Below are 16,568 nucleotides of genomic sequence, written 5' to 3'. Positions count from 1 at the left end.
CCTGTGAAAGTAATGGTTGAGTAAAGCATAGCAGTGAGAGATGTGTCTGTGCTTTGTCCTTCGCTTGCAACTCTGAAGCTTCCCCATCACTTCAATGGACTAACGGTAAACTCCCAGCCATTTGCACATAAAAGGAGGTTGTCTTGAAACGCAGCAGACAGACAGAAATAAGGTAGCTTAGAGATAAAAACCCCTCCCTACTATACCACATATAACACACTGTTGCTCTGCTATAATTTTTTTGATGTGTTTTTTTTAGATGTGTTAAAGCCCCCCCCCCGCAGTCATGGAACGTTTTCTCTGCTCATCAAACTGTAAATATGGTTAATTGTCTCTATGGGGAGGAAAATGTAAAGACTTAAGATGGGGTAACCTTTTCCATCAAATGGTTTTAGTGATACATTCATTTGGAGTGGGAGAAGGAGTGGGTGGCTGCTGGCCCTGTGATAAGAACCAAAGTCTTCACACACCTGCAACAGAGAAAGGGGGAGGGGAAAAAAGCAACACAAATGCGCCCTACAAAAAGAACAGAATGGATCAACAGCTGGTGGGGGAAGGGAAGGCAAACCTTTTCACCAGATCCTTGAAATAAAGGCTGCAGGAAGCTAGAACATTTTGGTGGACTTCAAACTCTTTGCCTTCAACAATTATTTTCAGGTCTGTAAACTCTTTCGCTCTGCGCTGTTGGTTCAACTCCTTCAACATCTCTGTAGAACAAAGAAGAAACAAGACAATGCCATGTTCTGATTTAGAATAAGAATTCACTATTTTACACAAATATGATCATAGAAAGATATCATGGCAACAAAATATTAAATAGAGAGACAATAGAAATGGGCAGATTATAAAAACATTATGGCCACAGCTTTCATTATATTGCAGAGAAGAGAACATACAGTTTCATAGTAAACAATTCAGTATTATAGGCAGGGAATGTGTGGCTATGTATAATAAAATAAGCAAGCTCTGAAATTCTACAGTTGTGTACTGAGGAGTTAGTGATTTTAAGCAGAACAGTCTAGAAGGTATTAGAATATACATAGTGCATGCAGCTGATAAAGGTTAGGATTAATATGAAAGACAAAACACTTGACTACTGTTGGATTTTGTAAATTCACTTACTCTGTGAATTCAACTAAAGGAACAACCAACTAAGACATGTGCTTTGAAAACAAGAGACACTTGAATTAATAATGCATTATTGGGGCGGCAGGGTAGCCTAGTGGTTAGAGCGTTGGACTAGTAACCGAAAGGTTGCAAGTTCGAATCCCCGAGCTGACAAGGTACAAATCTGTTGTTCTGCCCCTGAACAGGCAGTTAAACCCACTGTTCCTAGGCCGTCATTGAAAATAAGAATTTATTCTTAACTGACTTGCCTAGTAAAATAAAGGTAAAAATATAAAAAATTCACCATGAGTCATTTTACCAGCAGCATCCTACCCTACAAGTTAACCCATTGAACCTTGCTGAACTAAACACTGTCCAAGCCAGAAAAAGAAAAAAAATCTACACACTTGTCTCATAAATTTCACTGGGCAACACGAGAACATGGTTTAGTCAATGGAAGGACTAGGCCTGCTGTAGAGAGAGTCAGAGCTCGTTTCTTTATTGTTTTAATGAGCCACCATGAGGAGCTACTGAGTGTACCAGACAGCAGGGGACCAACATCTAATATGTAACGGTGTACAGAGGGCAATCTATACTACTGTAATATGTATTCAGCAGGAAACCATCAACAGTACCGTAGCACAGGCCTGTTCAGTGATTTTTTTTTATTTTTTTTTTATTTATTTTTTTAAATATGCCTTAAGGCCAAAGTGGCCGTTGTGCCTTTGGCCTGAATATAATAATTATAATGTCCTTCTCCCGGCTGCCAATCGCCCTGCTCTGAAGCACTTCTCACTCAGACGGCTCTCTCAATTCGTATTAGCCAATGTCAGTCACGTGATCAGGTTATTCTCACAGGCATCGCAGCTCCAAAGTAGGCTACTAGTGAACACACATCGGGGATGCAACAGCGTGCGAGTGCATATCTACTATCCCCCCATGAGACAAAAGTTGACCTATTCTATTGGTCAGCTTGTCATTCTGTGCGAAAAAATAAATGACACTGACACGATAGATCCCAAATAAATACAACCACTGCACGTAAAATAAAATGTGTTTAATAGCACTGAGGTTGATGCAGTAGATCAGAATGTTTCACTTAAAATGTTGATCAATTATTAGGCTATTTCTTCACATTATAAGAGCAGCAATGCGACGCCGCAGTAGGATATCAGCACAAATGTTGCAAAATGCAATTAGGGGAAAACACTGTTCTACAAAGCACACCACAAAAATATCCTTTGGAAATGTAGATAGAGGGAATATCTAAAGATGCAACAACTAGCATGGGAAGTTAATATGACTAGGATTGTGTCGTTGGCTGCTGGACAACGAGAAGATGTTGAGAACATGAGAAAAATGACTTGAATGGCATATGAGGAAATGTTTATAAAATAATCCCCTCAACATTCCAATGGATGGAATACAGTAAGATATGCATCATAAAAAGACAAAAACATCACGGCTCTCAACAATTATGTTTTTGGTTAAATAGTTTTAAAATGTTGACAGCCCCCGCACAGATTGCAAGGTGGGTGATGAGGCGCACAATGGGCACTGGCCTCTCTCTCCTATTGGAACAAACAGTTCCTCGAGCATGACAGCATCAAGCCTTTAGACTAATATTCATTTCAATTATATTTGTCAAACATGACTGGTGTTTAGCCTATGTGTTTAAGTAAAAGTATCAAAGTTTGGCAACATTTTCAGGCGCATCAGTCTGGACATGAGACTAGCCAATATGCACTTGACATGTAGGCAAATTATGTACATTTAAATACATGTTTTATTTTTAACAGAATACCTTGTGTTTAGTTAATGGCCTTGGTGCCCTGGCAGACTGGGCACCTCTTGAAGGCCAAATGGCCGTGCGCCTAAAATCACAAAATTTCAGGCCTGCTGTAGCATAAGTGTATATGCGGGACCCTGGTCAGTCCAACTGTTACTGGCTAGAGACAAGTCTGTCTGGCCTTCATGTCACATCTGAGATGGACATACCCTGTGAGTAGGTGAAAATTAACCCCAACAACTGATACTGGGTCAGATATTTGTTTATCATTGTAAAAGTTAAGTTGTTCTTGTAAAAAAAAGTTATTAGCGGTTAGGGTAATGTGTTTAACTTCTTGGTGACAGGGGGCAGTATTTTCACATCTGGATGAAATGCATGCCCAAATTCAACTGCCTGCTACTCATCCCCAGAAGATAAGACATGCATATTATTAGTAGATTTGGATAGAAAACACTGAAGTTTCTAGAACTGTTTGAATCATGTCTGGAGTATAACAGAACTTATTTAGCAGGCGAAACCCCGAGGACAAACCACTCAGATTTATTTTTTTGTTTGAGGTTGTTTTTCATTGGGAATCCAGATTTCTATGGGACCTTCTTGCAGTTTCTATGGCTTCCACTGGATGTCAACAGTCTTTAGAAATTGGTTGAGGTTATTCCTTTGTGTAATGAAGAAGTACGGCCATCTTGAACGAGGGCCACTTGAAGTGCACTGTTGGATGGAGGCGAGTGACCAGAAAGTTAGCTTCAGTTTGTTTGTCTTCTCTATTGAATACAGATCATCCCGCCTTCAATTTTATAGATTATTTACGTTTCAAAACACCTAAAGTTGTATTACAAAAGTAGTTTGAAATGTTTTGGCAAAGTTTACAGGTAACTTTTGAGATATTTTGTAGTCACGTTGCGCAAGTTGGAACCAGTGTTTTTCTGGATCAAACGCGCCAAATAAATTGACATTTTGGATATATAATGGCAAAATTAATTGAACAAAAGGACCATTTGTGATGTTTATGGGACATATCGGAGTGCCAATAAGTAAGGTAAGGCATTAATTATATTTTTATTTCTGCGTTGTGTCGCACCTGCAGGGTTGAAATATGGTTTCTCTTTGTTTACGGAGGTGCTATCTTCAGATAATAGCTTTGTTTGCTTTCACTGAAAAGCCTTTTTGAAATCTGACACATTTGCTGGATTCACAATAAGAGTAGCTTTAATTGACTATCTTGCATGTGTGATATAATGAAAATTTGATTTTTATAGTAATTTATTTGAATTTGGCGCTCTGCATTTTCCCTGGCTTTTGGCCAGGTGGGGCGCTAGAGTCCCACATATCCCAGAGATATTAAGGGAAACTTCTACATCAAGTCACAAACTTCAGTTGACCGTATAACGCTTTCAACAGAGCATTTCATACTTCTCCAAATCTCTGCAAGGCTCCGGCAATGTCTCCTCTTCTTGCTACACTCAAATTCACAAAGTGGAATCGGCAAAGCTGTCTGTTGTAATGGACCATCACGGCTCCGCAGACATGTACTGTGAATTAAACTGAACTCTGCACTGACACACCCACCCAGCCACATGATCACAGTCATTGACTAGTGAGCTGCTACTGTACTATCCACACTCATCATTTGTCTCAAACAGGGGAGGTGTGCGTGTGCACGCTTGTTTAATTGCATGCGTGCGCGTACATGTTGTCTACTGGTTTATGCGCAACTTATCAGATGAGCGATTGGATCCACTGTGACAAAGTAAAGCAGTTTAGTTTGTGTTATCATAGAACACTCAGTCAGTCTACCTACCGTACGCCCACCTCGGACTCAAACACCCAGGATTCAATTAACCTACTCTGACATTAGCCCCACTGTTTGGCTGGAAATACTCCATCATTTAGCTTTTTCTTTCTCGACTGACACTAGCAGCTCGCTGGCAAATTAATTCAGCAGACTAAATTATACAGTATTAAGCCGTATGACAAATAAGAGCAATTCAAGACGGAGCCGTTCGGTGGCTGCATGTGGAAAACCCTCTAAGCAGAGGATCCAGATGTATCACAGCAAGGAATTAAGTGACTGAAATGGCCTGTTCCTGACCATTAACCACACTGAATGCAATGCTAGAATTGGAAGAAATGCATGAATAAATAGGCCATTCTTGTGGCATAAAGACAGCCTTGGCATCATTAGGGCGAACAACTAAATCAAATCAACTCTACATTACCCTCAGCCTCCTGTAATGAGTAGAGAGCGAGAGGAGTTGTAGTTGTCAACTTCAAGGCCCCCTATAACAGATTGCAAATAGAGTCAAACAGCCACTTGTGATAATATTGCCTGCTGTTGTAAACTAACACATACACGCACAATTCTCTACAAAAAAGTAACAGCCTTCAACATTCTCCGGCCCTGTCCTAGTCTACACGGCGCTCCAGTGCTGCTTGGCGCAGTTGGACAGCCATCTGATTACTGTGCAGCCTGCGCGGAATGGCGCAGGCACTGTGAATACGTGGTAATTGGAGTTTGCATTGTGTGTCCCCAGCGACCAACATGGCTCTCACCTTTAATCTAGCACAGCGCACTGCATCCATTTACCCCACCACTCGGACTCATTCGAAAGGAAGGAGAGAAAACGAATGAGAAAGAGAACCATGGTTGTCAGCAAACAACAGGTTTTGCAGGACTGACACCTGAATGACTGATGGAAAAGCTAATTATGGTGCATTTGTGTGGGTCGACCGTCGCCCCGTGGGCCCCTAGAACAACCCATTATATCTGGGAGTGTGAAATAGCACACCGCGTCTCCTTTATCCTCTCTGTCGACAGGGAGCGTGGAGGAGGGGAGTCAGATTCAATATGACCATGGAGCTCCATAAAGACCACCATACCATTTCACAACACTAGTGGAGAATGGGACGGGGAAGGTACTGGTGATGCTGATGGGTTCTGCTGTTACCCACATTAGTATATGCACATCTAACCATTTCTTACGACAAATACGCAGATACCGAATAAAATGTTGAAAAGGAAGGAGAACACTTGTGCACTATTACACTAGTAGCAGAGGATTGTTAAGGGTATTGGTACTACTGTTGAATTACACTGAACAATGTAAAGGGAGGCTGCAGTTTTGCAAGCTCCGACCCAACTTTGCTATTTTATGATAATTGTTTATTTTTACCTTTTTATTTCTTGTGTTTTTTGTTCTACCTTGTTATTGTTAGTATTACATGGTTATTGATTACTGCATTGTTGGGTTTAGAACTTGCAAGAAAGGCATTTCACTCTACTAGCTCACATGACATTAAAACAACTTGAAGGGACAGCATCCACTCTTTAGATTAGGGATGGGCCCACAAAAAAACTACTCATCATCATTAAAGGCCGCAGTTGCTCACGGGTCTGCGTACCCACATCCATCCAGTTTTAAGTTAAGTTTGCTGCAATTCTCCACATTTTGCCATGGAGTGGAGAGAATATTTCGCCGCTAATTTCATGCAATTCTACTAATTTTGCCATGCGGCGGAAAGAGGAAAACTACAGAAAATGTCCTGCAATTTTGAACATTTTGCCAATGTGTGTAGAGAAATGTTTGCAGTTTTTAATATGATATTTACGTGAGACTGACTAACATAATCAATGGAGGACCCCTGGCCAGTAATGCGACCATGATAAAAAGTTTAGATGGGATGCCCGCTAAACTAATTTAGCAATCTAAAAAAAATGTAGCTGACATGGGCTAATTGACTGACTATCAGTGACTGACATAACAGATAAAATGCTGATACACAACCAAATTTACAAATAATAATATACTATTTTAACTCGTAACAGTAAGTTGAGACTCCGACTGACTTTCCCCACAAAAAAACATTTATCCAGGGGCCTTCAGTTACCCATCTCTGCATGAGTTCGACCAGTGGGTGTTTATGAGCCTTGTGGAACACTGAAACACCCCTTATTATAACTGAGAGCTACATGAGAACATGGAAACAGTGTCCCAGTTAAACTGCCTACCCTAGTAACCCAACCATAACGTTGCCCCATGGTCAAATCAGCCAATGGTATGCACCCATTACCCTTCACAGTAGCCAATCAGAGCGCTCCATTTTGTGTACTGTAGAAAGCTGTAGACAAAGGCATCATTATACATCGTTCTGTGATTGGCTACTGGGAAGAGATGGCAGAGCATGCCATTGGCTGCCAAAACCTGGAGCCATTTTATGGTTGTATCTTTTAGTCGTATGGGTCTCTGAAAGAGTGCCATTTGTACTTTCTATATCTGGAGTGAAAAAATGTCTGTCACAGTTTGTAATGCACATATTAAATGGAACTCGTTATGAGTCAATCAAATGTACAGTAGGGGTGACCAGACCACTGAAATTGTTACGGTTCAACTGAAGTCGTACCCTGTCCACCAATGATGTGTAGCAGCAGCACCCACCTGGGTGAAGCACAGCAGCCATTTTGTTCCAGAACACTCACCACACATCGGCTATTATGACCAAAGCCAAACCTTTGGTTCCAAAATTAAATCTAAAAGGTTAAGGGGAAAATATATTTGTAAAAATATAAAATGTTACAAAATATATATATGGGGGATTGGAAATGATGCAGACAATGACATTGATAGAAGCCACAATCTGCAATATTAAAGATGATATACCCTAAAAAAAAACAAGTTTATTGAACCTTAGGTTTAGGTTTCAGTTAGCTAGAACACTAAAGTCTGCTCTATGACATGCATCCCAGTCTCTAATTAATGTATTAACAATAGTCACTCCTTACATAACAATTAGCAATATATGCATCTAGGAAGTAATTACGTGACCAAAACAACAAGAAATAGCCCTTCCTGGAATAAAATAAATAAATACACAAGACCATTTCTGAATTTCCCGGGCTTTAAAGTTCTTGATGCCCATGAGATGATCTAAACACTGCAACAAAGTACATCTAAAAAAAAATCATTATGTACTGTACACATGTAGTAAGTTACGAGCAGGTTGTTTTAATTACAATATTATACTTTAGCATATCACAAGAGCATATTTTATATCACCTATCTCGCTCCATCTATTTTTCACCGTGTGTTTCGTAATTTAAATAGAGAACGCATTTTTTACAGTCTATAGTAAGTTTTTTTTTATATATATTTCAGAATCCTTCATCTTCTGTTGAATGCAGTCCAAAAACTAAGCTATTAAACACTGCCAATATCCCTGGAGCAACATGATATTATTTTAAGTAACAAGTCAAGTAACCTAATGCATTCAAGTGTTGCTCTAGTAATATTGACATGCGTAGTCTGACCTTTTGGTTCCCGACTTCACACTATTTACAATCAATCCATCCACCACTCTTGGGGTAATTAGGCTGAAGTAACTGGTGTAGCTAATCAATAAGTCAACATTCAACTCAATACTGACCCCAGTGCTAGACTCTTTTTTTAACTACTGTAGTCTATTCAATGCTGTTCTATCTGAAGAGACCATGGCTCACTCAGCATCTCCGTCTTGACTATGGACGGTGGTTATAAATCTTATTGGCTGGACTTGCATCCATTTAGTTGTAAAACATGACACTAGCTTTCTTTTCGTTTAGGAGAGCATAGATTATTTTGAAGTATAAATTAGATTCAAAATAAGTTACCGCTAAATTAACTTCAGCTCTGCTGTTAGTTTACTGTTAATGGAGCTCTTTCTGTCGAATTCTATATTCAAAATAAGTAGTCACAACTCTTTTCTCCCCTACAAAAAAAATAATAGTTTTAGCCAGAATTTAAAATACATTTTTATCAATCCAATAGATTCTTTAAGTATAGAGACTAATGGAACAAGGTACAATACATCACAAATAAATAGAACAGACAATATATAAAGGCAATTGTAATTATGCATTTAATTTCAATTGTATTAATTTTACTCTACAAAGGGCATGAAGGTGCACCTTTCTGTAAAGGAAAGATCATTTGCTATACTAAAGTTTTCTGCAGACAAATAGATTTTTAAAAATGTGTAAAATTTGAATAAAGGATGAAATAATAAATAGGGCAATAATTGAATGATAGCGACACTTTAATTGTGAAATGTATACATAGTTTAAAGTAAAAACAAGTCTGAAAAATGAAATACTCAAATACATGGATTTTAAATCAGTAATGAGTGAAGGTCTATGACTAGGCTGGACTCAAGTAAGTCTTGCTGGATATAGTTGGCGAAGGAGGCTGGGTCCTACCAGCCTGATTAAAGCCAATTCTCTCTCATCCTCAGGCCTCCATTTTTATTCAGTTCTACCAGTGAAGGTGCTTCCTTTCCAAAGACCAATTAGCAAAGATCTAGCAACTTCATTTACTTGGGACTCTGTTGGCTGACATGTTATTCAAATAAATAACGTGCATTATCAACATTTATTAACTGGGACAAAAACAGTATTATAATGAATAAAGACCTATTTTATTAAATATCTTCAACAATAATAATACAATAATAAGTATTTAAAATTATGTGAATTTAGCCGTTTTGCAGAGTCTCGTCAAATTAAGACTCTGGAGGTCAAATTACCGACATCAACACTTCAGCCAATTGAGAGGAAAAAACAAAAACAAATACAATATACATAAAAGTATGTGGACACAACTTAGTGGAATCTCTGGATTCAGCTATTTCAGCCACACCCGCTGCTGACTGGTGTATAAAATTGAGCACACAGCCATGCAATCTCCATAGACAAACATTGGCAGTAGAATGGCCAGTACTGAAGAGCTCAGTGACTTTCAACGTGGCCCTGTCCTAGAATGACACCTTTTCAAAAAGTCAGTTAGTCAAATTTCTGCCCTGCTAGGACTGCCCCGGTCAACTGTAAGTGCTGTTATTGTGAAGTGGAGAAGTCTAGAAGCAACAGCTCAGCTCAGCTGCGAAATGGTAGGCCATACAAGCTCACTAAGCGAGAACGCCTAGTGCTGAAGCACGTAAAAATTGTCTGTCCTCGGTTGCAACACTCACTACCAAGTTCCAAACTGCCTCTAGAAGCAACGTCATCAGGAGCGTCATGAAATGGGTTCCATGGCAGAGCAGCCGCACACAAGCCAAAGATCACCATCCGCAATGCCAAGCGACGAGCTGGAGTGGTGTAAAGCTCACCTCCATTGGAATCCGGAGCAGTGGAAACGCATTCTCTGGAGTGATGAATTACGCTTCACCATCTGGCAGTCCAACAAATGATTCAGGGTTTGGCGGATGCCAGGAGAACACTACCTGCCCCAATGCATAGTGCCAACTGTAAAGTTTGGTGGAGTAGGATTAATGGTCTGGAGCCGTTTTGAAGTCCATACAGAAATGGTTTATGAGATCGGTGTGGAAGAACTCTACTCGCCTGCACAGAGCCCTGACCCCATTGGGATGAATTGGAACACCGACTACGAGCCAGGCTTAATCACCCAAAATCGTGGCTGAATGGAAGCAAGTCCCCACCACAGCAATGTGCCAGCATCTAGTGGAACACCTTCCCACGAGAGTGGAGGCTATTATAACAGCAAGGGGGCAGGTGTCCCCAAACTTTTGGTCATGTAGTTGTAGTTTTTTTAAACTGACAGTAACAGAGAGCCCAAGCAAAAGACTTCAATATGTCAATATGTCTCTTTTCTGGCACAAAGCCCTGTGAGAAATGCATCAATGAACAGGCAAGCAGCAGGTAGCCGAGTGGTTAGAGCATTGAGCCAGTAACCAACAGGTTGCTGGATCGAATCCCCAAGCTGACAAGGTAAAAATCTGTCGTTCTGCCCCTGAGCAAGGCAGTTAAACCACTGTTCCCTGGGCGCCGAAGACGTGGATGTCGATTAAGGCAGCCCCCGACACCTCTCTGATTCAGAGGTACATCTCAGTTGTACAACTGACTAGGTATCCCCCTTTCCTTTTCCCTTTCCCAATCTGCAATACGTTCTCAAAGAAGAAGTCTCAGCAGGGGAGGGAGAGGTCACTAACAACACACAAAGACCTTTCACAACGCACAAAGCTTTCCAAATCTGGGCGTCTTGACTGGCAGTTGAACATGACAACCCACGCCATCACATTGTGCCAGTAGTGGAGCAAGCCATTAGGTATTAAAACCGAGAGGGGTTCTGAAGACAGGCCAACAATAAGTTTTCAGACAGCTACTGTATACTACACTGTACATGCCAGCTATGAAGCTGAATAAACATAGTTCTTCATTCATACAGGCAAGATCAATCAGCCTTGGTAGAAAGGAGAGTCCAAAAGACAGACAGCTGCACCCCAAGGCCATCAAACAGCAGCCCTGATGGAACTGACACTAAACCACCACCCTGGGAAAAATCTAGCCTACCTTGACATGTAAAGAGGGCGGAACAACTGTAGTAGCTTAACAGCCTGCACATCTCAGAAACTGCCTTAGACTGTTGATCTATAGCTGCATAACTAGGTAGGTCTACCCGTATGCAAAAAAACAGCCTTTGAAGGAAAAACAAGAGTCTCGGATGATTTTACAGCCTATTTATATACTAACTTTAACCAAAAAGCACCCAGGTGTTCATTTCAGCTGGTGAATGAACGCTAATAGTTATTCACTCATTCTAGCACATGTCCACATACATTTATGCTTATCCAAAACACAAATTAACACCTAAGACAAATTCAAGTTCTTGTGTGATGTTAACTTCAAGGTAGCGAGCATAGTCACTGAGTGCTTATTATTACTAGTACAAAACGGATCTTAATATTTAATAGATTAATTTCACTCTAGACAGTCAGTTGATTGCTACCCAGTCAAGGTGAATAACACAGTGCTAGGGTGGACATCTTTGAAACCCCTAAAACAAATTCTGGTTGTGCTGATTGATTTAACTTGTTATTACTAGATATTGCTGCACTGTCAGAACTAGAAGCACAAGCATTTCGCTACATTGCCAATAACATGTACAAGCCATGTGTATGCAAACAAAACTTTGATTTTCTAGTGGCACTACAGCCTTAGAGAAAAGTCCCTGGTGAGGATGTTTATTAATCTAGCTGCTCAGTGATCCTCAGCAGTCTCGTCTGTCCCTGGACTGATCCCCATCAGCAGTCTTGTCTGTCCCTGGACTGAGAGGGGGAGAACGAGAGAGCAAGAGAAGGGGGGACCCTGTCCCATGGGAGCCATGAAATGGGACACTATGAATGGGACACACAAATGGAGGGCCCCAAATATAGTATACAGCACCACATGCCCTATGATATACTACTATATTCTCCAGACCCCATGGTCTGAAACTCACACACAGGGAAGGGCACTAAATTGTATACAAGAACACACGTCACTACTCTATCCTGTTGTCTACCCTTGGGGCCCAGGACCAGACATACTGTACACAGAGCAGTAATACAGCAGTCAAACAAAGGAATAGTCTGAACACAGAGCCGTGGGAGCTGTAGGGAGGGCTGGGCGATATGAAATTAAGCTCGATGTTCCATATGCCTGTATCGCACAGAATAATCAAGTCTCACTTTTATGAGCGTTTGTCTTTTTGATCTCGTCTCCTTCACTTCTTCTGTGCTGTGTGCACTGTGCACCTTCCCACAAGCCCAGCCCGCTGGCACGCACAACAAACACGAAAGGAGACTTCTTCCGCTCTGACAAGCAGTTTCACCTCGCTATTTGCATTTGAGGTTTGGTCCAACAAAATTGTTCATATGGACACCAAAAAAACAGACATTTTACTGTAATAGAGAACTTAAACTTTCTACTTATACCCTTTTTATGTCTCAACTTCCAACATTTAGAACAGAGCAGACCCTACTAAAAATGGAAGTATCAATGAACACGATGGAAAATGAACTCAGTTTGTCGTGCGCTGCATTGCAGTACCGCGTATTGCTGGCAACATTTGTGCCAGATTTCTAGTCTGCGTTTAATATATGTGCAATGAGCATAAAAGACATTATCAGGAATTGACAACTCGTTCTCATTCTGAGAAATAAGCATCTTATCCAGGAAGGACATTTGATTTCAACATCTTAAAGTGAACAGGCTGTGTTGGAGATGGACAGCAGGGTGTATTCATTACATTAACTGTTCTGTCATGTTAGCAAGCACACAGATCCAAGATGGTAAGACTTAAATGTGAACACTAGTTGTCTATTCACTAGCACGTGGGATTGTTTATGAGACGTGTTCATTTGGTTATCATTACTAGATGTGCATTGTGTATGGTTCTGGTTAAATTTGTAACAAAAACAGCATTTTCAGATAGACTTGAAAGCCAAATAAGTGATTATTGCTAAACAAGTAAGTTACCCCTATGGTCAATGTCCACGCGGAAATTGAATTAGCATTTTTTTTTTGTCACCTGAAAATCCATCAGTTTAAGCTCTATTTATTTTATGTAACACTTCTGCATCTGCGGTGAAAGGTGACAGAGCTAGAGCTGTGTTTAAACCATGAGACATCCAGAAAACCACTTCACAAAATTGTCTGTAGTGTCCAAACAGTTAGGTTACAAAATGAATACACCACTGTGTAAAGGTGAGACTCACAAACACGTCGGTTGTTTTGCTCTAGGAATACCCACAGGCCTCACAAGAATTGTCTGATGACTCGTCTTAAGGTCGTCCAGTTCCCGTCAAAGGTATGGAAGTACACTATATAAACAAAATTATGAGGACACATTCAAATGAGTGGATTCTGAAACTTCAGCCACACCCGTTGCTGGCAGGTGTATAAAATCACCATGCATAGACAAAACATTGGCAGTAGAATTGTCTTAGTAAAGAGCGCAGTGACTTTCAACGTGGCACCGTCATAGGATGCTACTTTTCCAACAAGTCGGTTTGTAAAATTTCTGCCCTGCTAGAGCTGCCCCGGTCAACTGTAAGTGCTGTTCTTCTGAAGAGGAAACGCCTAGGAGCAACAACGGCTCAGCCGCGAAGTGGTAGGCTACACAACCTCACAGAAAGGGACCACCGAGTGCTGAAGCGTGTAGCAACACTTACTACCATGTTCCAAACTGCCTCTGGAAGCAATGTCAGCAGACAGACACTCCTGGGTTATACTACTTAGATCAAAATAAAACTATTATTAGTGGGTCTTATGGTTGTAGAAAACTTATATTTAGCTTGGGTATAATATTACAAGCCCTGAATTCATTAATTATTCCTGACTGTTTGAAATGCAGTGCATTAACCTTAGAAATTGTGCAACAAACCTTAGGAGAAAATTTTTATTTTTATTTTTAAATGTAGATATATATTGTGAATTGCCCAGGGGGCAGGGGGAGGCAGGGTTACAAAGAGGGGGAAAGAGAGAGAGGGCACTATGCAGGGACCCTTCCTTTCCTCTCCCTCACTGGAAACCAAACAATTCAATAAGTGGGAATAGACAGACAAGGATCTGTTATTGTCCACCGCTCTGGGGTTGAGTAATTCACATTCAACAAAGTATTGTCCTACATGCACACATTACATACACACTATTAAACCCTAACAATGGCACAATGAGGAATTGCTGGCCAGTGCAGAAAACACGTTTGGGGGAGATGTTGTAGTCATTTTCTATATGGTACACACCGCAAACATTTTTAAATCAAATTTTATTTGTCATATACACATGGTTAGCAGATATTAATGCGAGTGTAGCGAAATGCTTGTGCTTCTAGTTCCGACAATGCAGCAATTACCAACAAGCAATCTAACCTAACATTCCACAACTACTACCTTATACACACAAGTGTAAAGGGATAAAGAATATGTACATAAAGATATATGAATGAGTGATGGTACAGAACGGCATAGGCAAGATGCAGTAGATGGTATTGAGTACAGTATATACATATGAGATGAGTAATGTAGGGTATGTAAACATTATATTATGTGGCATTGTTTAAAGTGGCTTATGATACATTTTTTTATATCAATTTCCATTATTAAAGTGGCTGGAGTTAGGTCAGTATATGTTGGCAGCAGCCACTCAATGTTAGTGGTGGCTGTTTAACAGTCTGATGGCCTTGAGATAGAAGCGTTTTTTTAGTCTCTCGGTTTACATACTGTAGATCCACAGAGGCGACCAATGACAATGCATTACATTTAAAAACACATCACGTTTAATTGACGCGGTTAGCATGTAGATAAAGGTGTGAAATGTAGATTGAAACTACTGTACACCTTTGTTAATACAGATTAGTAGATTAGACAGATTAAGATCGTCATTCATAACAATGAGTCATGTTTCTTTAATTAGGCCTATTTTGTGAAAATGGCGTTAAACCTTGCGAGCGCCAACATTTTCCTACTTACTACCTAGATATACAAACAAGAAATAACAGTGTGTAACACCATACAATTTTTCTACAGAATATCGTGAGGTACAACAGCAGCATGACTTGGGAATTTATGTCATGGCTAACCTTCTCCACACTGGCATTTTACATCAAATAAAATATATATTATTACCTCATAAATCCCCCCCCCCCCCCCGACTATGACTAGACCTGCTCTGCTGTGAGTCCCCCTCTCTCTCTACAATGAGGCAAGACATGCTGCAGTAAACCCAACTCAAACAGATAGGAAGTCCAACATGTGAGAGAATTTGAAAAGGCCTCCAAAGTGTCTATGACTGAGACTCCTAATAGGCTAGCAGCACGGACTGAAATCTGCTTATATTGCTGTGTTTGAGCCAAGAAAATTGAAAGGTGACCCTAAGAGCGTGATAAATAAGATACCAAGAGGGACCACACACCCACAGACAGAGACCGACAGACAGACCCTGCACTGCTGCAGATGTCACCTCCCTCTCCCTGTAGACAAGGTGCATGGTGTGTTTACTGGCTCTCTGAATAAAGTCACGGCCAGAAGTCAGTCCAAGCAGAAAGGCTAGTGTGAGTGAATGAGTGAGTGTGAGAGAGTAACAGCCAAAGTCCAAGTAGAAAGGTCAGTGTGTGTGTGTGTCCAAACAGAAAGGTGAGCGATGGGTTGGGATGTGTTGGTTGTCTGTCTGGTCTCTCACCCCACTGTACTAGGCTTGCGCAGTATCCAGATTGTCATACAGACAATTGTGCCATACTGGGATATTTGGTAATAACGGCACTGAACACAATGGGCAAATCCCACTGAGCCTTTGTAATCCAAAGGTTAGCAATACTAACAAGTACATGTAAAATTCCATAGATAATGCTAACTAAATGCTAACGAGGGCACTGAACATTTCATACAGTCTCATCTAAACTATTTTCAAGACAGACATCCCAGCTCAAAGGCATACAAGTAACTCAATATCTTACTTAGTTTGCTGCACGCACAAAACAAATATTATACAGCAAGGCTCTTGATCCAGGAGGGGATTCTCCGCTGTTACCGGCAAGCAAAGCTTGATTTTGGAAGAAACCACATAGCTAACCAAATGCACAACTGCAGAGCATTTAGCACATTTTAGACAGTTAACTTAATAGTTATACAATATCTAGCTGGCATGAGTGACTCACAAGGCTCCGGTCTCTCATTGTGTTCTTGTAAACAAACACATGACTGGGTACTACTGGTAAGCTTCATAATGAACAATGTGAAAGGTGAAATGACAAAATGACAAAACAGCCGTTGAAACGCAATCTTTAACTCAACATATTGCACACATTGACTGCAGGTATTTAAAGTAGCTACAAATATTTATATGAATTTAAAAAACTTCAAAGAAATT

General features: G+C 40.5%; 1 protein-coding gene across 1 annotated transcript in view; it reads right to left on the bottom strand.

The window, feature by feature from the left end:
* LOC115139223 (kelch-like protein 29) overlaps positions 1 to 16,568 on the bottom strand; it is a 436,865-nt gene that overhangs the window by 79,772 nt on the left and 340,525 nt on the right. Inside the window, 1 exon segment of the mRNA XM_029676375.2 lies at positions 569 to 707. Within this exon segment, the coding sequence (XP_029532235.2) occupies positions 569 to 707 (139 nt within the window).

Source organism: Oncorhynchus nerka, linkage group LG13 (assembly GCF_034236695.1).
Source record: "Oncorhynchus nerka isolate Pitt River linkage group LG13, Oner_Uvic_2.0, whole genome shotgun sequence".
Taxonomy (NCBI): Eukaryota; Metazoa; Chordata; class Actinopteri; order Salmoniformes; family Salmonidae; genus Oncorhynchus; species Oncorhynchus nerka.
Note: the sequence above shows the minus strand (reverse complement) of the source record. Positions and strands in the feature narration are given on the sequence as shown.